Here is a 24851-nt window from a genome sequence, read left to right as displayed (position 1 = left end):
TGGTCAGTTGGGGTCAGCTGTCCCGGCTGTGTCCCCTCCCAGCCTCTTGTGCACCCCCAGCCTGCTCGCTGGTGGGGCAGCGTGAGAAACAGAGATCTTGATGCTGTGTAAGCACTGTTCAGCAGTTGCTAAAACATTGGTGTGTTACCAACCCTGTTTTGGTCACAAATCCAAAACATAGCACCATATGAGCTGCTATGAAGAAAATTAACTCTCTCCTGGCCAAAACCAGTGCACCCACTTACTCAGTTTCCTCCTAACACTGGCTCATTCATCTCTTGATATATTGCACACAAACCCCTAGGACGCATCGCAGACTGCCCCATTTCTCTAACAAACTGCAAACCCCTTCACAGCTGCCAAAACCAACAAATGCTCCTGTTTAATCCAGTGTCAACACTGAGTGGCTTCAATTTTGCTAAGTAAGGATTTTAGCACCTGCCCCACCTATCCTATAACAAATGTACCATAGTAGACTCATCAACAGACATCTGACTTACTATATTTCCAGTTTTCAGCTGAACTTCTAATCAACCTTCTGCTTTTTGCTAATTAAGCCCCTCAGAAATCAGAACCAGGCATGTTAGAATAAAAGGCGAATTTAACAATTCTATGTCTGAGTTTATCTTACTATTTGAGAGAAGGAGAAGTAGCTTTGTTAGGATTACTAACAGTCCTTTGAACTGGCAACACACTGCATTGAAAAACAGTGAAATTGTTCACAGCTGTTACTAAATGCACTTAAACTCAGATGACCGACTTTAGGTGACCAACATAGGTACAAATAAAATAAACGGTGCTTTCTTCTTGCCTGCTCCCTTGGCCCCACCAATCAAGTACTGAGATGACTGCCCTTGTATTCGCCCTTTCTAGTTTTGTCCCAGACTGACACATGGGTTCAGCCTCTCCATCCACAGGGAACCTGTCAGAGTGTGCTTTCCCTGGTTCAGTAGGACCATGCCGCAGTGGTTACTGCAATGTCACCCGCTACTTTGTTCTGTACAGCATAAAGCAAGAAGAGACCCACAGATCTCATAAAAGAGAAAAATTTTATATATGAAAATAATTAATTAATACAGTAAAGTCCAAACATACACAACAGAAACCTGCTTCCTTCTTGTATTGTGTATTCCTACATTGACAGCTAATTGATGCTACAGTGCCCACATAAGTGTTATAGAAACAAGACTTCTGGATGCAATGTACCACTCTATAGAAAGTATGAGATGTCCACGGCAGCCAGGCTACCCCAACAGAAAATGCAGGGACTTCATGCCTCTGTGGTGGTACGCCTCTACTATCCCATTGACGCCATGTTTGCAGCAAACGCCAGTACTCCTCTTCCAGCCTTCTCAGGGCTGGCGTGAGAGGAGGGAGCTGCCGAGACGTGGCAGGAGGGGCTTTTGCACAAGCTCTGGGTGTGTATATGCTGGAGCCAGGTCCACGCTACTGTGGGCTCCTGTGCTCGGTACAAGTGCAGCGTGGCGGTACCCTTGAAGTCTGGGTCAATGTTGTACTCCCAGCAAAAGGTTTCCTGCCTGACGCTGAGGTCAGAACTGTGAGCTCCACGAGGCTGCCAGATGCCCACATTTTTACACAACTCCCACCCCACCCTGAAGAATTCCATTTTAAGTGAAAAAGTCCAGCTGTCTCCTGAAGGGAACAAATTGAGATGCATCATATCAAAACCTGTTTCAGGTCACAGCCACAGCAATATTGTGATTACACCAATTTGATTCATTGTGTAGGCTTTAATTAAGAAATAGTTTGATAACATGCAGCTATAGGGAAGCACTTACTAAGCCCAAGACTCCTCTTACACCCTCTGTGACTCTGCAGGCTCAAATAGACTCATACCTTTAAAAAAGAGGATGCACAGGCCACCTGTGTTAAGAAGAGAAGAAACAGGACCAAACGGAGACACCTGTGTGTCTCGATATGTCTTGCCAACATGCTGCCTAGCCTGCTGGCTGCTGCCTTGGGGATAATGCATTGTTCCCTGTGCAGGACTAGTTTGGGTTGCTCTTGCTTCTACAAAGTCCCCATTTTTATATTGTATAGATAGAGACCAAGTGTCTTGAGGTATCTGCTGCTATAAAATATAGTTGAACAGTCTCAAGAATTACTAGGAGCAGCAGAAAGCATGATCACAGAAAGCTAATTTTGTTAGGAAAGCAGTCTGAAAACATGCATGGAAATCCTTTCTGCAGAAATATTCACTTCACATGAATGGCTACTACCATGAAGGGAGATAAAAGGACGGGCAAAATTCTCCTACTGCTTCATTGGCCCTTCTAGATTCTGCACTGCAGCAGCAGCAAAAAAAATGTACTGAAAGAGAACAAAAATGTTTAACTGATAGCTCCATACCCTACATGAACCACAGAGTTCCCATGTATTTCATTAAACTTATCTGTAAAGAAGCCTAGCTTTGGACACACAGAGCAAATGGTCCCTCTGTGATTGTTCTTAATTTTTTAAAAAGCTTTCTGTTCATGAAATACAAGATCAAAAAACCATGAACAATTTGTTGTACCCAGAATTATCCCAGTAACTAAATGTATGAAAAGGCTGAGTGATATACAGGGTGTATTTCCCCCAGTGATAAAATAAGAACGACCTCTGTGACTTCATTTAGGTTCCACCTCTCCTGAGTTACGAGCTGTTCCTCACTCGTAAGGTATATCCCATATCTCACTCAAACTCTCAGTGGACCACAAAACTCCCTTCCAGAAAAAATTATGCTTCCGTCAGTCTGCGGAGGATTACCCATGTCAGGCGAAGTTATATTATTGTCTTTAGTGCTGCTAGGAATTACTTTCAGGATGTTTCAGCTCATTACCTCAAGTCTTCATCAGCTATTTTCTGAGCACGGTAACCTTTGTGATGCAGGTACTGTATATATCTACAGTATTGATTCTGCTTCTTCTGCTACATTACATGCAATACGTGTAAACAGACAAGAGTGTTTCGCTACCGGCTAGCAAGGTGCAAAATGGTAGTGGATCTTGCAGCTACAAAATGCAGATAAAACCTTGAAGTAATCAGCTGAACTGTCATGGAACTAATTCCATGATATAGTGGAAGCAATTATTTGCACTTGTACGTCTTATTGTAAAATACAATCAGTGCTAGACCAATCCTGTTAGCGTTGCAAGGACACATTTAGCTCCAAATGTTCCCCTTTTAATCAGTAACTGGTTATTAATTAATTAGGTAGCAATCGTGTTGTTTTTCATACATGTGTATTATTATTGCACTTGATTTTGTGCCTCTGCACAGATCACTGTTAATTCGCTGCAAGTGCAATTGTGTTAATGCGCTCTAATGCAAGCGATTACCACAAGGATGGGGCGCCTAACTTTTGACCTAAAATTTTACTGAATTGTTCTCACAGTCGCTTTCTTACTTCCAGCTCCAGCCTGCTCCTGCCTGGATAAGGCATGCCAGGAGAGAGGAGACCGTTCCTAGTAACAAGAGTGTCAGAAGGGAAAATGGAAACCAGCAACAGGACAACCAGAGCCAGGAAAGGGAATTAAAGCTGAGGACTTTGGAAGCCGCGTGTGACCCTGTGCCGCAGGAGGCCATGCCACAGGCGTGGGGGCTGGCCGCGTGTGGGGCATGGCAGTGCTGCCCGCTCGCTGCCTGCAGCCGGACATGCGGAGCCGGCAGCTGCCTGACACCGTCGGGGCAAAAAGGCAGCTTGTAAAGCAGATGAGCGAGTAAGCAGAATATACAGCAAATTGAGGGTGTCTCACAGCCCTTGCTTGTCTGCTGTGCTACAGGGAAAGATGTAGTCCCCTTTTTCTTTTTTGGTCCCAGCTCTGCAAAATCATCAATTTTAATGGTGGGGGTGAGACTGTCCGTAGAGAGCAACATGTTTGTTAACAGTTAACACAGAAGAAATCCTCTGTCCTCCTAGTATTAGTGATGCTTAGTTATGCTTACTCAATAATGCATTTTTCAGTAGATATTTCTTCCACTCCGAAAGCTGTTAGCTGGAGCAGATACCAACTGTGTCAAGAGAGAAACAAATACTAGTAGAAAACAGACTTTATCTGAATTGCATTTAATAGGGGCCAGAAGCAGTGCACTAAGGATATTCAACTGAAGTAGTTCAGTCAGAGATAGCTAAACTTTTTACTGTGCTTATTTAAATAGAGAGGCTTGAACTGGAGATTAGGTATTTATCAACGGCATGATGGAATGAGAAACAGCTGCAACATATTTCAGGGTAAGTTTGATATTTTATTTGCTATAAATCCACAGATTCAAATTCTGCTCTGGTTTATGCCTGTGGGAATATGGAATAAAGACATTAGTTTCCCACATTGTTTTGTGGCTTCATGTCCACCTATATCAGAGCAAATTTAGGTTATGTTGGTTCAGTTATTCACCTTAATTTCCCAACCACAAAAAGGACTTTTAATATTTGTAATGATAGCAAGTATATGTGCAAAGAAATAAGCTCCCAGAATACTGTACATGGCATGGGTAGCAAAACACAGCTCCCAGCTACCATCAGAGCATTCCCCTATGCGTATCCCCATGAGGATTTCAGTTCAGGACTGTGTTATAATTCCAGCAGTTTCCCCCCCAGACTTGGGGTTTTTGCCTGATTTTCACCAAAGGTGTCGGTTCTGCCCCTCGCCTCAAAAAACTGTTCCCAGGTCCTCAGTGGAGTAATTTCTATATTTTATGCTTCTGTTCCTGACCCCAACAAGTTCCCCTCACGTCTGCAGCTGTGAGCAGCCCTGCTCCCACACGCCAGATGCCACTGCCTAGGAAAGGCAAAACCGCCTGTGCTGATCTCCCCACCGGCACCTTGCGTTTCGTAAGGGAGAAGAAAAAAAAAAGCTACTAACCACTACAGAATGAGTGTTTCATTTGCTCAGATCAATTTCTGTCAAAGACAGCCTGGAAGCCTTTTTTTTTTCCAGCTTGTCTTTGCAATGTTTCTTTCTCTCCTGCTGCTCAGTTCAGCATCACTGGCGTTTATCTGGTGACCTGTTGTTATTGAGGGCTCCCCAACAGATCCCTCAGATTTGCACAAGTCGCTCCCACTCTGCCACGGGGAAGCTTTGCTCAGGTATCTGCTTGATTTCAGCTCATTTACATGGCAAGGGTGCTAGTCTGCCTGTAAGGTCTTTCTAGTTTGGCTTGTTTGCTTGATTTTTGATATATAAAGGAGACTGGACTTTTTTTTTTTCTTTCTGAGAGAGGGAGGGCTTAAGATCTCTCTAAGTTCACAAAATTCAAGAAAAGATGCAGGCAAAAATGCAATTTTCTGAAAATTTATATTCATTTTAGGGTCCTGCCTATTCATAGAGGGAAAGATTCCAAAATATCTACATCAAAGACTAGTAAATCTTAAAGTCATGTTACTTTCTTTTTTTTTTATGAATACAGGATTTAAAAGGAAAATTTATGCACTGTAGCTTGTCAGTGTTTTGGGGAATGCTATTAATTTCTTCCTGTCAGTGTTCTCCAGAACGTGGTGACAGCAGCAGCCTCAACCCTCTTGTACTTTGATTTCCCTCAAAGTCGAAATGTAAAACATGCAGCTGAAGGTTCTTGCCCTGGAAAAGCAGAGGGCATCTCCTATCAGTAGGATTATTATGATTGTGACCAAAAATATTCTACACATACAAAAAAAAAAAGGAAGGAGAAAAAATAATTTCTATTTGAGGGTTCATATGGCAACATTTTATAGTTTTGTTTTTCAGAACTTTTTTGGGAATTTGAGTAAAATAATCTATTTATTTAGCAAATAAATAATTTTTTAAGAGGTCTTGCTGTCTTCTCTGCTTAGTAGCCAGCACCTAGAGGTGCAAATTGCAAATAAAATCCACAGACTCCTGCAGCAACGCTGAGACACTTGCCAGAGTAAATGTTGATGGTTTAGGCCATGCCTAAACCATCAGAGAACCAGACAAATATGGATGAATTATGATCAGCAGGAATGTGCTACAGCACTGAAGAAGGTGTATTTTTGAAGAAGACAAGCACAAAACAGGCAAAGATACCTTTGTGTCAAGAACTCATGCCTGCTGTTCCAGTAATGTCCATGTAACTCTACATTATGATCTCTACGCTAAGATGAACTTCCCAGTGAGAACCCCAAGTCATCAAACGCCAAAGACACGCTCTGGGAGAGCAGGGCTACCACCAGAAGTCAGTATTGGAAAGTCACAGCAACCAGCCTGCGCTAATAATACAATGTTAGTTCCCTCTGTGGATCAAAGGGAAAAATCCTGAGTGGCCTTTAGCTGAGCACTGAAGGGGGAACATGCAACGGCACAAAAGGCAGCAAAATACGACAGTGTTTTAACATGTTGTCAGTCCTGGCTGGGAAAAGCAAAACCCTTGGGCTGAGCTGCAAGCTCAGTGATCCATATGATCCATAGGAATGTATGTGCCAGGGCTCTTTCAGTTTTCTTGGGTGGGAGCTGATAACTACCTTTAGCATCTGTGAAGGTGTCTTCCAGAATGGTGACCCTCATGGGCCATTCCTCTTCTCTCCATGTTATCATGTTATGAGCCGCTATAAGCATTATTATAGGACACTATTTTGGGTGAATCATGCTGCTATTCCAAGTGGTGCAACTGCTAACTTTTGGCTCAGAGAACAGTTTTAACAGCTATGTGATCTGTTTCCATTTTCATCTGAATTGCTGATACTCAGACACAAAAGCTTCAGTGTGGTTCCGATTTGTATCTTCTGGTGCCCATCAGTCAGCTCATTGTTGCCATGACCATGAGCCTTGAAGAAACTTGACTTTATGCCTGTTGTGTTATCGACCACTGCTCCCTATTATTTTCTAGCTTGGCTTTTTTGGCAGCTGCAGGTTTATGGCAACTGACTCGGTTTGCAGAGGGTTTCTGTGTAGCTGAATCAGGTTTAAACAAGTATGTTGAATTTCTGTACCTCTCTTGGACACTGTTTCTCTGCAATTACCAGGACAACCAAACCCTAACAGTATATTTATGGTGCTGTTATGAACTGTTGTCCGTATTGTGAGTGTACAAGGGTCATTAGGCACTGAGGGTTAGAACGACTTGTGTGTGTATCAAGGAGAGTGGAATAAAAAAAGGGGGCTGATTCAGGAGTAATGAGTTTATTCTCCAATATCCCTGAGAGGATTATTCCTTGAAAGTATAGGGCAGAGTTGATTTGGATAAAAACTAATTATCAAACAAGAAATGAAGCCAGTGTAGCCAACTTCACCCTCCCCACAAGACCTTGGAGGCTCACGTTATTCCTTGTGTTTAACCTAATAAAGCAATGACCCACATAGGAGGGAAAGGAGTTGATTGTAATTATTTCTGTGAGTAAAAGCCCCAGTTCATAGAAGATGGCCTAAAAACAGGAACTCAACAATGAAATGACATGAACAGAAGAACCTAGAAATCACAGGACACTTAGGCTATTTCTCTGAACAAACCAAAACATGTTCATTTTGTTCATTTGAGTATGATTGTTCAGGTAATGTTCTCTTTCCACCTTTAGTTTCTAGAGGTGAACCGGATAAAGAGTGAGAAGAAAGAGCACACAAGGAATTTATACAGCAAATCAGTGTGGCTTCAGTAGCATAGGCTCATTTGAGTGACATCTCAGTGTAGCACTGATTTTAAGGTACCATTGTCTGAATTCAGGTCTGATTATGTAGCTGCCTGCAGCAGATGTGATGACAAGTAGGTTAAGAGCAATCATGCTTAGGTGGTTTCATATCAAATATCTACTACAGTTCAGAAGACAAATAGGAAATAATGGTTAGCTTGCTTGAAAGTAAACCCTGACTTATCAATTAGAAAACCAGAAAGGATGAAAAAGCAGCATGAATTTGTCTAAAGACAATATTGAAGTATTTAAGGTGGAGAAGGAAAGGTTTATGGATGCATTAATATTTTATATTTCTTAGAATTCAGTCTAAGAAGCTGATGGGTATCACGAGACATAGACAATATTGATTGTTTTCATTGAATAAAACTTCGTGATGAAAGGAGATGGATAATTTACTCACTTTCCCAGTGAATATGCATATTTATCTACCATTTCTATTTCTCAGGTGTTTGTAAAAACATTTTATCTTAACAGAAGTTCACATCATGCATCAGGCATGTGAAAAAAACCCCAAAAACTTGCTCCAATAAAATTTACTCCCATTAGAGATCCAAACTCACTTGTAAGATGTTCATATAAAGAAAGCACTAAATGAACAACAAAGGATTTTACTCTCTCAAAGAACACAAGCCAATTCTCGTTTTGTTTGCTTGTATAAATGTCTAAACATAAATCACATTTTACATCCATTATAACAAGTCTCAAGTCTGCTCTGTCCATTAATTCTCAACAATCCTACGATTAAGCCCTAAATATATCCCACCTATTGAATTTTATGACATGCATACTATTTTGTGTGTGTGTGATATAATCCTTTCACATCGCAGTATGCATGAGCAGTTTAGCTGAAATAAAGGGGCAGGAGAAATGTTGGTTTGCTCCAAAATTACTATACAACTGCACTATTTAAAGGCTAACGGATGCAATAAAATAAAATGGACAAAGATGTTCCCTGTTATTCAGCAGGAAGGGAGCGGTCCCTCTGCTGCATGTGACACCGGGCTTCTCAGCAGCATCACTGGGGAAACGGCAGGCTCCGAGCTGCCGCCTTTCCAAAGTGTGCTGGCATTTTGTGTTATTAGCCTTCCCCTCGCACCACGATGATCTGCCTGCCACACGGTTGGCACAAGGACCACAAGAGGGAGGTAGTCATCGTAAAATAAATGATAGGAGCTTGCTTCTGCACATAGAAGGAAAAATCTGTTTGAATAATTAAGGCTTCCTAGATGTGACTACAGATAAAAATAGATAAAGAATGCGGGTTTGGCATGACTGTAACACTCCAGCTCAAACAGGCTTTGCATGGAACTTGACCAAAGAAAAATTCACTCTGGGTGCTTGTATTACAGCTCCATTTAGTGGAACAGAATTATCATGGCTTGTATTAAGTAGATAATAATGAAGCATCATAAACAATGTCAGGATGCAAGTCCAGGATGAAGCGGGAGCTTTAATGAGGTCCAGCTTGCCGGGAGCTTTTTGAAGTGTCCCTAGCTCACTTACAAAGCCAGAAAGCAACAAAGGCGACTCTGACAGCTGTGAGAGTGTCTGGTTTAGAAGGAAGTTTTATGTGTGGATGACACCAGACTGGGATTCAGCTTTCATGTACTAACGAGCTCTGCTCGTTGCTGGAGCCCTAATCATCCTGCACAAACTGTCTCACCATAATGGGTCGCGCAAATAATAATTCTTCACAAATCAGATCCATGCCATCAGCTTCCTGGATAGGAAAGGCTGGTTCATCGTGGTAAATAGCAGAAGTCGGCAGAGTCCACGCTGTGTCTCACTAGCCATCTCTAATACGCAATCTAGACTCTGAAGGGAAGAAATCAAATGCTGGTTCTGTGGATGTATGGATGGTATGAAGTATTTGCAACTACACTAAAAAAGCAGCCAGCAGCCAGGTCAGACGGCTAATCAGATTCACCCCACTCTAAATGCACTGTAATCACAGTGGACTCTTCAGAGTCTTTATAAAGGAAAATTAGATACTTTTATTTTTCCTTTTTTTCAGAGGAAGAAGGGGTTTGGGTTGCTTATAAACTTAAATTACATAAGTATACATACACTTGAGAAAAATGACTTTCAACCTTAAATATTTTTTCCTTTAAGATATTAAAATTATTTTTTCACTTCTGTAAATGAAGATCAGCTATTCATTAACTAATTATCACCATTATTACAGCTCTCCTAAGTATTATTAATTAGGTGAGTGGTATATTTAGACTTTAACATCTCCGTTAGAAGAGTTTTGTTTAGCATACCTAATGCTCTGAAAGCCCTGAGCATGCTCTATATCACATAGGACTTAAAGACAAGTGCAGGGGAATCTTTTGGGGATCCTGCTGGAGTTATCTATGGCCGGAAAGGAGCAGGGACTTACAGGGTACAGCAACTGAGGAGCAAAAGAGAGAGGTATGGAGGGTGGAGATGAATATGTCAACTCAGACACTTCTTCCTGCAGCAGATAGCTGGAGCGTTACTGTAGCCCAGCTGATGCAAAGTAATGTGCTATTTTGCGATCATAACTGGTTTTCATGTGCAAACCCCTTAATGTGTCTACACATATGTGCTGATGTTATGAGAGCAAGTGACTGGAGTCCTTTCTACCCTGTTAATTTGTTTCCCATTATTCCATGTAGGTAGCCCTTCTGCATCTCCCTTTGATCTTGCATGTATTATATACATTAAAACATGGTAATCTCTTCATCTAAGACTCAAGCTGTAATCTCTCTGGGGCAATAATAATCTTTTATGTTGGACTTGTATGAGGGGTGAGGGGGTGGTCCTGGTTCCTCAACTGTGAGCCTAGAAGCGACTGCAATCTTAGCAGCAGCCAGGATAATAATAGCATCCAGTGCACTAATGCTGTGCCTCTATGGCAAAAGTTCTTTTGTGACAGTGTTCTTTTGCCAGTGAGAAAGTTCTTTTGCCATTGTTTTGCTTAAGAAACTGTAATCTTATAAATGTCTCGACTGCCCATTGCTCTGATTATAAAAAGCAACTTTCCCCACCTACAAAGTCAGAAATAGATGGTTTAAAATCAAACATTATTTGTATAACAGAGGCATCTCTCCGGTCCCCACCATTTCCCTTTCTTGTATCTCACTGTCAGGAGCTACACACACACCCATCAGCTGTTTCTCTTTGTGCAGGAGAAAACAGAGAAGGTTATAAATAAATGTACCTGGTCACTTGACCAGACAAAGCTCTTCACAGAAACATGCTGGAACAGCTTCTCAAAGCTCAATGCCAGCTCCGTGTTCTGTCCCTCTTTGCACCGGCGTCAAATCTATTGCTGCCAATCTCAGCCCCAGCTTAATTGCGACACAGGCAAGAAGGCATGGTTGCAAGGAACTTGGCAAATGAGGATAGTGAGAGAAATAAAGTGAAGACGACAGGAACAATTGATACTGCATGAAAATGAACGAGTTTTGCAACATAGAGAAAGAGGTTTCCGGAAGGAAGTGGATGAGAGGCCTGGGGTACAGGGCTTTCTCTGGCAGTGGTTGTTCTTCCCATGACACTGCTCACCAAGGTGACACTGAAGTTAGCTGGCAGGAATCCTTGACCTGCTCGGGGTAAAGAATCATTGCAATGGAGATACTGAGGTTGCTTTGGTCTGCAAATGAAGCTTTTGGCAAATAGGGGATTTAACTGGATTCAAATAGCTTTATTTGCCAAAGGGAAAAAACTCTGCTTCTTTTTGATGATACACACACAAAACACAATAAGGTTTAGTTTAAATAAATAAATTGACAACTACTGCTCTGGAGGCTCTGGATGTGAACCAGCAACAGCAGTGTTAAGCCATTTCAAAGCGGAGTGAATGCCATTTTCACACCTATTATTTTTTAATTGAGGTCCATTTGAAATCTAAGCACCCCTCTATTACTAATTTGTTATGGCAATATTAATTAATGATTTTGCTCTACAGCAGTAAGAATGCTGTTTAGACTGAGTGAGATAGATTAGAAGGACTACAAGATTAGAAAAACAATCTGTAAACTGGTCAGATGCAGTTAGGGGTCACCTTGATCTCTTGAAATGAGCACACTGCACTTGGAAAGCCTGGGAGCGTGTGGATGTATTTCTACCAGTGCAGACTCATTAGGGCTGGTTAGGTCAGCACCCTTTGATGTTGTCTCCTATTTTGGAATATAAGAACATTAGCTCCTAAGGTGGGGAGAAACAATTGTCAGACTTCCATAAAAGCTGATAATTGAAGAAATTGCATATTATTTGATGGACAAATGATGTTCAGACCAAGTATGCTAGGAAACAAGGAGCAATATTTAGTGACTTAGAGAAGGCGCACAGTGATGCGTTGTAATTTCCATTCTCCTGACTCACTTTATCTCTGCCATTAGTTTAGCAGATCTCCAGGCTCCTATCTTGGCTACTCTGATCAACGTGGTGTGCCCAGCCTCAGACCATCAATAGTATTTATCTTGCACTTCAATGGCATAGCACAGATAAGACATCTGGTTTGAAGAAGAACAGTAGCTGGCAGATTGATGGGCAAATCTTGTGACCATTTCAGCTGGTTCTTGGATTATCTCAGCTACCTTCTGTTCACCCTATACATGGGTAAGAGCCCAGGTCCCCCAGCCATCATTGTACCTGTATGAGAATCACAGAAGTGGATCAAAGCGCTGTTGATGGCAGTAAAGAAGCCACAATCTCAACTATTTTGGCTTTAAATTATGAGATCAAAAATTTTTCCTGGTGTAAAGTGTGATATGCTTTTGTTTATTTTTTTGGTATAATTTTGCAGTCAGCCCAAACCCATTGTGGAACAATCACAGGGAAGAAAATCAGCGATGTTCTTTTAAGAAAGCACCGGTATTGTAAAGTGCTCACAATTTCATGGTGGGTTTTCAGCATTGGCAGGTGAGGGGCAGGAGAGGCAGCTGAAGAAGCAAGTTGGACTGCAGCTGCCCCAGGGAATTAATCTATTTCTGGATTTGCTATTCTTGCATTTCTTTGTTTTGCCTGAATCAGAAGAGATCAAGGTGGCAGGATTTTACATCTATGCTCTGCATTTCCTGGCAGTTCAGGAAGCCTCCTGTGTAGGCAGCACCTCTCAGGACAGACTGGAGATTATGGTGCCTCTTTTGACATTTCACACTGAATCTCCCTTGGTCAGCAGGAAAAGTGGCTGTCAGTCCGAGGACACGCCCGAGGCCCAGGCTGAGGGACGTGAGGTCCCCTGGGAGCCCTGATGAGCAAGGCAGAAACATCAATGGTCGGGAAGCCCAGCTCATAAGGACATCTGAACTTTTTTGAAAACTTTCTTGGATACTGTGAAATCCGTAAGTTCAGCACAACTGGACCACCAGTATTACAAGATTTTTGGCTTTCCCTGTTTCCAGTCAGGCTATAATCAGGAAAAGCCAAATTCTGGCCTCCTAACACCACTGATAAGAGCAAGGGGAACAGGAGCAGAGACACGCAAAGTTGGAATACTCTTTGTAAAGGGCAACCACAGAGATAAACATACTTCTGGATTCTACAAAACACTAAAAATATAGGTGAAACTTACAACTGATCTTGTTTGCCTGTCCCTACTATCAATGAGTTAGCTATCTGATATCCTAATAAATACGATGAAGCACATGAAAAGAGTGAATGATTGGATAGGACAATAGTTACTCCTTATTCTGTGAAAAAATCAACCCCCCCTAATATTTCGACTGTTTGGGTTTCAGGGTTCTCTCCTGCTTTTAAACACTTTTGGACACAAACCAAGCTGAGCCTACTAAGTAGGAATACCTTTGAAAACTTGGCTTGAAATGTGTCCTTGAAAATGTGGTTCACAGAAGATCAGGGAGAGAAGAAGGAGTTGAAATAACTTTTGGAGCAGCTGGCTCTGACCACAGCTCAATGAGAACTAACTCTCCTCAATATGGTTACTACCACTTCGACGGACCAAACAGCCAGATTGGCTGACTGAAGCAGTGAGCAAAGACAGTCACTTGAGATACCGCATAACACAGCGAGAGCAAGTAAAGATGTTTCTGGATTTAATGCTTAAGCTATAGCCCAGCTGAAGTCAGTGGAAATGCATCTGTTGGTTTCAGTGGAAGCTGGGTTATGGCTTAAGTGAGTAACAGAAACTCGTGTTTTGTGTCACGGCTGCTATGTCTATTGATGAGAGCAGCTAGTAAGGAGGTCAGCAGAAATCAGTGTTAAGGCTTATCTCTCAATTAATGTGCTGAATGCTGGCATTAAAAGTGCCTGAGTAATCTTTTAGTTGGACAATGCATAACCAGTCAAAAAATACTGACAGGGAAAGTTCAGTGACACCTTTTCACTGACATTTGTACTTCCAGAACAGTGAGGAGAAGAAGATAAGGAGAGCAGAAGTCTGCAGAAAGGAGAAAAGGCCATAAAAAAGAGAATATACACTGAAGAATGTGTTGCCTAGTGAACAACTGGGGACCCAGGTAAGATGTGATATTCAGGTAGAAGATGATTGTGAAGCCAAGCAACCAGGGAATATTTCAGAGAGCTCAGGAACTGAGGCAATGAGACTTGTGGTGTGGTTTCAGAACATAACAAACCATCGGTTGATGAATGCATGGTATTTACCTGCTGACCCATCCAGCAAAGTTCACTGGGGGCAGCAAAGCAGCCAGCAGGATGGGACTAGAGATTCCTCTTTATATCCAAGTGCTAGGTTTCCATGAGGAAGAATAGGCATATTCATCAAAACAAACTACTTTTAACCAGAATTAATTTGGGCAGGAAACAGCATAGATTTCTCATTTAAAACTATCCGTACTTCAGAGGAGTACTGGGAGGATGGAATTGCCAGGTTGGCTAAGGCTTCCAAAGTGCCTGCAAAGCACTCTGTGAAGATCATTGCTATTATTAAATTATGTTATTATCCCACTGGTTCATGGATTTTACAAAGCAGAATTAAAAGGAAGAGGTGGAGGATTATGATGTATTTTAGAATTTCTTACATTTCTCATGTTTCCGTTTTGGAAACATAGGAAGGAAACTTCTGGGTCACCAAATATAACTCCTGGGTCCTGCAGGCAATCATGTCACCTAAAGGATTCATCTCCTATCAAACTCCTTGAGCATCTAATGAACATCTTTACTAATGTTAATGAGAATTGCTACTAATAATTTGCATTTACACACTACTTAAGGATCTTTAAGTGTTCTTTCACATAATATGCTCATTTTTATTACAGGCATATTGGATTTAAATGACTTGCCTAGGGTCTCACAGCAGGCCAGCAGCAGAATGACTTTTAGTGCTCCCAGTGCTTTGCATTAAATCCTGGACATTAACAGCTCCCTTCATAAAGGGAGCTTTGTAGTGGTAGATCACCTCCTGGTGCTGGTGGATCAAACCTTTTATGATAGCGCAAACAAATCAAGAAATTACTTGAATCCATGTAATGCTTCCTGATGTCTGCAAATTCTGGTTTCCTTTGAACTTAGAAAATTGACACAAGTCTGAGTAATGCTGAGACAGCCTTTGGCATATGACCAACTATGAAATTTTGATGTGCTAAGTATGTACCTCAGATCTATATTTTCTGTATGAATACAGCAGTAATCTCTACATTTGTTCCAGGAAAACTTCAGAGCTTTCACTATCCCTTGTGCATATTTGAAAACAAACAAAAAAACCAACCCCAAAAGTAAGCCTATATTAAACAAAAATCCTTAACTTTTCCAGTGGCCGAATTGTCTGGAGATTTTGCTCTGACACAGGCACATTCCTTGTCATTGCTGTCTCCTCTGAATGGCACTGTCCTCATCAAAAATTAACTCTAAAAGGAGGATACGGGGCATCCCTTTGTTTATGGGCTCCTTTCTGTCAAGAAAGATGGAGTACCACAGAATGACCTCATTTTTCTGCCTGTGTCAATGTTATCATTCTCTCTAGCAAATTGAAACGTTGGTATTTCCCCCTACATTTTGCCCTCTCATCTATGCCTCCTATGGAAAGAGCGGCAAATTGTACCCAGTGATTTCAGGATTTGATTTTCAAGCTTAAGCCTGTGGCATCTGGCTCTTTCTGTGAGAAAAGAGCTATTTTGTGGCATGGCACTTGCCATGGTTCAGAGGAACCACCTGGTAGAACAACAACAGCTACAGCAATACCAATCCCATTCATTGAAAGAGTTCCTCCTGGTGTTGGTGGTGGCTACCCAGGAGCTCTCACCTGTGGCAAATGGTGACATTTACTCCTGCTGGGAATATGGCTGGGCAGCCGAATGTTAAAGAGGGCCTGCAGGGCCGCCTGCGCTGCTTGACCCTTGGCCAGCTTCTTGCTACGTCCTGAGCCTTCAAATGTTCTCCCGTCCACTCGCACTGCCATCACAAAACTCTTGATGTGCTGCTTTTCCACTGTCTCTGACAGGCAGACGTATCGCAGACCCGACCGCAGCTCATTTAGCAGCACCACCGGGTTCTTCTCGCTCTCCGCTTTGGATGCCATCTTGTGCTTGTTTTGCTTACTGTGGCCCATTAAGTCCAGCGTATGGCAGAGTAAGCGCCCGTGTCGATAAGCGGTGGAAAGCAATTCGTTATTAACAGGGTTATAGACTGAAAAGTCCTTGCTGTGTGTAGATGGTTCGAACTCCTTGAACAGAGTATCTGGAAAGTCTGCCTGATCAGAAGTAAAGTCTGTGGATGGATTGATGCAGTTCCCCATGGCAAAGTGAGCTTGGCAGGCGTTGGGGAACTGAACGAACGACTTCAGAGCTAGCTCCGCAGCACGCATTTTGGCTTTCTTTTTTGTGGGCCCTGTGCCTTCAAACGTAAGACCATTTACTTCCACAGCAACAGCAAAGACTGGAGCATGCACTGGACCTGTCTGGGAAACCATTTTATATTGTAAACCTGGTTTAAGTTCATGTAGCTGAACCAGAGCGTTCTTTGGCGTCACTGACCACGAGACTTTCTTCCAGATGAGCTGGAGTTTGCAGAAATGGCCATTATTGCCTTCCTCTAAGGGTCTTTTTCTCTTACTGCTAGGTGTTCCCCCTCTTGCCCTCTCATTAGAGGATATTGGATGATCCTCCAGGTTGCCAATATTTCGATTTTCCTTTACTTCTGCACTGCTGGTACCTGTCAGTAAAGAAAGAAAAAAACCTCACATTACAGTTGTCATCATAGTAGCTGACATTATGCCTAGGGCTGGCAGAATAGCCAAAAAAGAAAAAAAAAGTTGATGATAGATATCCGTGCTCAGCCATTTTTGGGGGTTTTCCTCAAATATCTGTATAATGGTTGGTTTATTATTTATAGCACACATTTTCTGCATGTCCTGAATGTTTACTTGTCCCTGAAGTTCTACTTGTATTAGTCACTAGCCTCCTGTTTTAAAAAAAGATTACATCATTCAAAGATGAAGCATAACTGATGCCACATAACTTAAGTGAACTAATGCATACACTGGATAATTACTAGTAAAAGTGAATAGTTTGCAAAGTTCCCTTAGGCTGAGATTTGTTGTATAATCCATGTGGGTGAATGCTTATGAACACATTATTAGAAATCAGAAATGATTCACAAATGATTCACAAACAGAAAAATGGGCGAATGCATTGAATAATCTATTTGCAATGAATACATTGACCGGCTCTACTCACACCATAGGTTCTTGTGTTGCTAACATCATGAATCCAGCCTAAGAATTGATCTGACAGACCTTCCTAGCATTTGAAACAATAATTTGGTCTGGACTCAGATTCCAGTTTAATATGTGAGCATCTTTCTGTCAAATTCAATTGCAGATACTCTTAGCTCCTGCATCAGCAACAATTAATATTGCAAAAATTCTAGATAAATCTAAATGAGACTAGGAAAAGCCAGAGCATCATGATAGGAATAATTACTGATGTAAAGAATGATCTATGTCAAAGTAAAGCAATGGGCGAGAGTGACTACCAGGAGCGCCAGGAAGGGAATGAAATGACAGTGAGGAGCTATGGAGGGAGCACTCCGTTGCTGTTGAGCCAATGAATCACACATTGCTCTGAACTACGCTTGTGCAACACCCATGCTGTGAGGCAGTGCTCTTTGCTACAGCAGATGAATGACTGAGAATGGAGATGCATCTCACTGATGTCCTGAATGAGACAGAAAAAGTGCTGCTGTCTGAATAAGCATCCTATAACATTTCTGTCATTTCTGATGAGTTTGTTTGAATGTATTGCATCTCTGATACATCTTCCAGTCCTCCTGTGCGTTCCTTGGGACAGAGACAAGTCGAGGAAGTAAACATGAGTGTAACCAATCCGTGAAGCAACCCGTCCCTGGAGCGATGCACCTGATCCCTTTCTAAGCAGAGCACTGCCTGGCTGCCTGCTGTATTCCAACCAGCATTGAGCGTGGAGCCTTTCCCATGGTTTGTTATTGTCAGACACGAGCATGCCACCTGTGCAGGCTGAGTGAGTCCCAAGGACAGAGAAGGTCCCTGTGGTCCTCAGAGGACAGAGGATGGTCCTCCCACTTTCTGCGGAGCCATGGCCATATTTGATTTCCTCTCTACCCTGATGTACAAGCTGGCTGCAAGGATGTAATGGGTGAGCTGCCGGCTACGCCTTGAGGAGCTTCTACTGGAGCAGTGTGTCTTTGCTGCAGCCCAGTATTAGGCTGGGCTGACAGATGCACAGGAGCCTGCAGAGAATTATGTGGAACCAACCATCATGATTAAAAACCTACTTTATATCCTGATGAGTTGCACTTGTATTAAATATCAAAAGACTTTTTCCCATCAGAGCAATAAATCTGCATTCATGCAAGTTGTTCCACAGAAAACAGCTCACTGCTTAGACATGAGTGAAAATCATGGCTTGACTGCGTGTGTGGGGGCCCATTTGCAGGACTGAGTTTTTAGGCTCCCTTTCCTGAAAACCCTTCAGCACACACTGAACTTCCAGCCTGTGTCTATGTCTCATCAAAGTTACTTGCAGAGCTATGTACTGCAGTGCTTTGCTGAGGCAGAACGTGAACTGACAAATTAAGGTCTTAGTGACTAGTTAATTTTTACTTTCTGAAGCTAAGGGGAGAGAATGAAGACAGGTGAGGAAGGAAAGAAAAAGAAATACATAATAGAAAAATAAAAGTTTCATCATATGGCATTCAGCTGTATAAAATATGACATCTTTAAACCAGCCTCTCTGGAAATAAGACATCAAAAAGGTCAGGTTAACTAAGACACAAGGATAATGTGGTCTTTTCTCATTGAGTTCACAACTCTATTTATGGAAACTCTGATCTGAGGGGGAAGGATATGCCAATTTTAACTTTCCTCTATTTAGCCTGGCAGTGGCTTTGGCCAGCCATTTTCCACTGTCACCCTTTCTCATGTTTCCATCCCACTCAGAATACACCTCTTTGGTTGTGTGCATTTTTTTAAATAAAAGTGAAATATTCTGACTCAGACATACTTTTTAGCAGGAAGCAGGTTTGGTTCTGTATTTCACACCTCCTCTCTCGTCTTACCTAATAGGTTTTTACAGAGCCAATTATGGTACATAATGATATTGTAGTCAGGAAGCAAGAAAAGAAAGATAGCTCTTGCTTCACACAATATTCAGGTTTGAAAATAATTTGTATTGATTATGCACCACTGAATAGGAAAACTCAAGGGGTTATTTGTATTTATAATTCACATTGTCTTATTCCAGCTGATTTTCTTTCATAGTCAGAGAACCACAGATTTCTGAACATGAATGTGTGACCTTAACATCTTACCTTAATCACCCTCAATAAAACAGTGGTTAACTAAAACCATGGCAATATAAAATAAACATTACTTGTTTGTCTTAAATTCTGCCTATGAAATTGTCTAGTCCAGGTTTTGGTCAACAGGGAGTTTGCATTGTTGTAGTGAAAAAAATGCAGAGATGCAAGTGTAAAACTTCCAGAGATGAGGCACAAAGGATATGCGGACAATGTTGGGCGTGCACGACGGTGATGTGCCTCTATTTATTGTATGTTTTGGCCTAGTCACAGCAAAGGAAATCCATGCAAGTATCCTTACAGTCAACCAGATTTCTAGAGGACCTGATCCTGAAACACCAGGAAACAGCTCAGTTCTTCACAGACCTCAGTGAGAGCTGCAGCAGGCCAAAAGTCATCATGGCATGCAAATCAGAGGCAGCCTAAATTCAGTGAGTGCCTCAGAAAGTCTGTGAGCCTGATGGACTTGTGTGATACCTGGCAGCCGCCGGGCAATGTGAAATTACTTTCCACTTTCAAGTATCTTTGAAATAGGAGGTCTTTGAAATGTGTCTTTTATGAGACCTCTGTGTAGCAGACATAAGATTACTTCTCTAATGGTGGCACATGTACTTCTATTGTGAAAATCAGACAAAGCAGGCAAATGACACCAAACTACGTAAGATAAATACTGTAAGCAGCTGTAATAGAACAATCACAAGCAATTTTGGAAATGAAGAGCACTAAAAGGAAAGGGGTAAGTCAGAGGATGCACACAGGGAAAATGCAAAACTGTGGATCATTTTCAGTCCTGTTATCTCTCATAATGTCTTTGCCCTTGAGTTCCCAAAACACATTCTCTACATATGGGGGGAAAAAAAAAAAAGATAATAAAATATGGTTCTCCTATGATGAAAGGTTGGAGAATAATAAAATTGTAAGGGGAGGGAGTTAAAAAAAGGAGAAAGAAAATCATTATAATTTTTTTGCAATAATTTCTAATTTATTGTGTAAGATTTCTAAAAAAGCCCCACAACTCTGCACTGTAATATCTCCTCAGGTAACTTTATTCTTTGATTTTTGCAGTTTCACAAGCAAGAGGAGACATTGCAATCTTGTATTTGCTTCAGTAATTGAATGGGAGAGAGGAAAGCAGTTAGTGAAATATATTTATTTATGCACTATTTCTCAATCTTCTGTCTGCTCTTTCGTGTTTTTCTCCTTTTGGTCATTATGCACAGTAGAGTTAACCTAGAGAGTCTGCATCATCAAGAGCTTTTCAGAACTATAATGCATCACTAATAATGACACTGCCTATGTCTCTGGGTCATAAGGGCTCTGCAGAACTAGCCATCCGATACTCCACGCTACATTTGAAGAGATAATATTGTTCCTGTTGAAGGTTATTCTGCTGCCAAGCCAACTTCCAGGCACGATGGGAAAGGAGAGGTGGTAGGTGGCATCTTCATTTTGGCTGGCATCTTTACTATTGAATTACAAGGGGCAGAACATTATTGAAAGGCTATGATATTGAAAGAAAGAATCCGCAGTCTCTGTAGTATAGCAAACTTCTGATTCAACTGATAGCTCTGACACAGGAAGTTACTGTCTTTAGAAATGTTTAGTAAACACCAGATTGCTACCAATGCATTTACAACAACGCAGGTAGGACAATTTTTATTTTTCTGCATTTTAATATCTAACCTCTGTTTGACCTGCTTATATAGAGTACATTTTTGCTGTCCATCTACATCACATTGACTGCAGAGGTTAGAAGGATTGACCTCTGTAATTCCTGGCATACTTGAAAGTAAAAAAATTTAAATCAGAAGCAATAGGTATGAACCGAGGAGCCAGAGCCACGGCACCTTTGTCCAAGGTCAGCTACTACATCAAATGCAATGTAGGGCCGTCTCCTCTTGCAAGCAAAATGGCATTTTCATACACTAACTGAATCCACAATGGAGGATTGGGAACTCTTCTGCTGGGATTTTTAGGTTTGTATTCTTGACTTCAGAATAATAAACTTGTAGCTAACAAAAGAAATCACTCCTTCCTCTCTTACATGAAAACACACAGATATGTATTTTTAAACCTTCCCGAAAGAAGTCTACTTAAGGGAAACCTGCCATGATCCCTCTGTTGCTCCTGAACACTCCCTGACAGCTCACAGGGTTCAGGCTGTTTAAAACAGTATCATTAGACTTTATTGGTGTGCAACACCACACTGTGAAGGGAAGCATTACCAGTGGAAAAAAGTATAGGACTTTGCTTAAAGTGAAGATGGAAAAACTGTGAAAGGTGATTGCCATTGCCTTTAGCCGCTCCAGAATGAAGATACTCTACTTTGCCCACCTTGTTATCTGAAATAACTGTGAAATCCATGCACATCTAGTACAGCTCTTACCAGTTAGGGAAATTATTCAAATGACCTAATGACCTGACTTAGATGATACTCAGACTCTGATGCTCTCTGTCCAAGTTAGCAATAAGTGCTCGTGGCAAAAAACTTGGGCAGCTCACGGCAGAAACAGATCTAAGTACATGCCTTCCTGAATCAGGTCCAGACTATAGTTTAGCTTTAGGCATGGGAGAAATCCAAACAATGGCAATAGACACAATTTTCAAAACGAAAACAAGGGGTTTGATTCTGTGGGGGACTGCCGGGGCTCTGCCTGCTGGAAGGGGATATTCACTGTCCTCTTAGAGGCAGGGTCCCTGCTGTATCTCGCACTGTGCAATCAAAAGCTCTGGTGCCTCATGCTGCCTGAGGGGGACTTTGACCAACATGCTCATAACTGAACATGCCTCAATATACTGAAGCTGGGGCTGGGATTCATCCTACAAGACCGTTGCAGTGGCTGAAATCCATATGTTGGGGACCATCACCATCAGCTCCCTCTGCAGGCACTGGGGAGAGGTATACACCTCCAGAAGGGTGCTGCACCAAATCTGTGCATATGGCAGTATTGTACAATGAGATTCCCAGGAATCATACGCTCCTACTAGAGGTACACCCTAGATTTGCAAGTACTTGTGTCTGGTGATAGTCTGCCTTGAGGCTGTGGCATAGTGTGGATGGAACGAGTAAAGAACATGGACAGGCAGAGGTGTGTAACAACCTGCAGGCAGGCAGGCAGTGAACAGGGAATGATTATTCTCTGTTTCATGCAATCCAAGCACTAGAGACAGCAGGCTTGAAACAATAAAAGGGTGCACTTTTTGACAACACACTAAATCACTGAACTCCCTGTTCCTGGCTGTTGTTGAGATCAGAAGTATCAGTGGGCTCTGGAGAGGACTAGACAGATCTGTTGATGTCTAAGAAATATGATGATTCAGGTGCAAAATCTAGCGGAGTAAATTTCTTGCTGGGTGCTAGAAAGATATACCAGGGGGAAGATCACCATTTAAATGTCCTTTTTCTCAATGCATCACTAACAGCAAATGTTGAAGAGAGCGTACAGACCTAAACTTCCTATTTCTAATCCTGTGTGACATTTCTTATATTCTTAGCTAACTTTGACTTCTGGGAATTAATAGGGTGGTCCTTTTCTCACATGCTCAAGATAAGGTCTTCATCAGAGACTGATGATTAGCTTACCCAAAATGCCATTCCAAAGGTGCCTAGTGCCTTCGATACATTTTTCTAGTATTAGTTCATGGCTCATAAACCACAATAAAAGCGTCTATATGCTAATAATCACCAGTTGAAAATGCATGTGTAGTTAACCTGGCATGGCTCTCTTTGTAAAGAAGGCCTAAAGGAATGTGAAACAGGATTTGAATCCGTTTCAGCTGGTAGGACTCTGCCTATCAATATAGCACAGTCCAGGAAGGGGCACTCTCACAGGATGCTCAGTGAGCAGAAAACTACAGGGATAAGCAAACCGCTTCTCTACCTTGCCAGCATACTCCTAGGCTGCTGTCAAATTGTTAGCACAGAGGAAGATTTTGCTTATTCAGAGTAAATCACTGAAGGTCTTTAAAATGCCAAATGACTACCCAGGTACATGTGTGCTATAGAAATTACTGGGATTTATACCACTACACTAGAAGTGAACATTGAAATATGGCTGATTTTAAATTAATTCATCTTTTTTTTTTAAAAGATTCTAATAGTAACACCTAAAAATATGTTGTATGTGCCAAGAAACAAATCGCTGCCTTATCACTGGAGTGTATGTTTGACCCAAGAGAGGACTAGGCAGGATGTCCCCGAAAAGAGTGAAATTTGCTATTTCTCTTTCAGAAAACACAGCTTACCCTGTCCATGTGAGCTATTTTAAAGCCAGTGCCGGCACGAAGCAGTCTTGGCATTACAGCAGCAATAAGAAAATGGTGTTACAGTGTTTGACTTGTACAAACTTCCTACATTACCTAAAAATAACGAAGTAGCACATTTGGGAAACATTACGCGGGAGGTGCCTGCACAAGCTCATCATGTGCATAGCATGTTTCCTGTGTGTACTTCTCATATCTCTTCCTGAAAATGTAGCCTCCCTGAGACCAATTTTGAAGGATTTTCAGGATTTTTTTTGCCTTTGCTAAGATACGTAAAAACCTACCGGTCCCTGTGATGTCCATGTGATACTCAGCAGCAGAAAATAGAGGGCTGTGCTACTTCACTCCTTCAACAGCTATTCCCCTCAGTGCCGCACCATGATCAAACCAAGGCAGATTAGCAACAATGGGGAAGAAAAGCCCATTCCTCCCACCCACTGGCTGTAATAGGGCAACATGTCAGTGTGTGTCTGGCTGGGAAAGAAACCCATCTGGTAGGTGATACTAAAACTCAAAGAGTTGCTCATTTGGTTCAGAAAGCTTCCCTCCCTTTTTTTAATGATTCAAGATGAGTTACAATAAGCAGGGCTGGATAACACTCAATAATTGCTTCTAGGTGATAAATGGGAGGGCTTACTGAGAGTTATTCAGTCCTAACTGCACACTCCCAGACTCCTCGGTGTTTTGAAGACTTCACAACTCCTTCAAACCCAACGGCACTTTCCTCCAGCTCTGCAGTAACGGGTTCAGGGAGTGCCACTGACTTTGTTCAGGTGTAAGGGCCCAAGAGAATCTGGTGGCTAATTTTTGGGTTACATCTAGTTTATTATTAGCCTGGTTAATCATGTCTTCTCAATTGGATTTGATTTCTTTCTTTCTTTCTTTTATTTTCTTTTCTTTTATTTTGTTCTCCAGGTCATATCACAGAAGTAAAAGAGAAAACAGTTTTTCAAGTAGAGGGCTTGTTCCTGCAGTCTTTACTTTTGCAGAAGTCCTTTTGTAATCAAGGAAATATAAATGGGGGGAAGACACAGCACCAAAATGTCCTGTTTTTTAGGGATTGTGAGAAAAGCAAGTGAGCAAAATAAGGTAACATAAACAGGAAAGGAAAAGGAGCTCCACAGTCCTGTAAACCTGATTGTAAACATCTCCTTTTTGTAAGAAGTTTTTCCTTTGTATTTGTGACATACCACTTACAGCCCCACCGCGCCAGGGTCTGCACAGGGAAAAGTGGGAAGGTGAG

At 41.8% G+C, this 24851-nt stretch overlaps 1 protein-coding gene across 1 annotated transcript in view; it reads right to left on the bottom strand.

The window, feature by feature from the left end:
- ADARB2 (adenosine deaminase RNA specific B2 (inactive)) overlaps nucleotides 1-24851 on the bottom strand; it is a 327269-nt gene that overhangs the window by 93570 nt on the left and 208848 nt on the right. The window contains exon 3 of the mRNA XM_076331882.1: nucleotides 15816-16723. Coding sequence (XP_076187997.1) covers nucleotides 15816-16723 — 908 coding nt within the window. The remainder of the gene's footprint in view (nucleotides 1-15815; nucleotides 16724-24851) is intronic.

This window comes from Aptenodytes patagonicus, chromosome 2 (genome assembly GCF_965638725.1).
Source record: "Aptenodytes patagonicus chromosome 2, bAptPat1.pri.cur, whole genome shotgun sequence".
In the NCBI taxonomy this organism is placed as follows: Eukaryota; Metazoa; Chordata; class Aves; order Sphenisciformes; family Spheniscidae; genus Aptenodytes; species Aptenodytes patagonicus.
The sequence above is the reverse complement of the archived record's forward strand: the minus strand, read 5'-3'. Positions and strand labels throughout refer to the sequence as shown.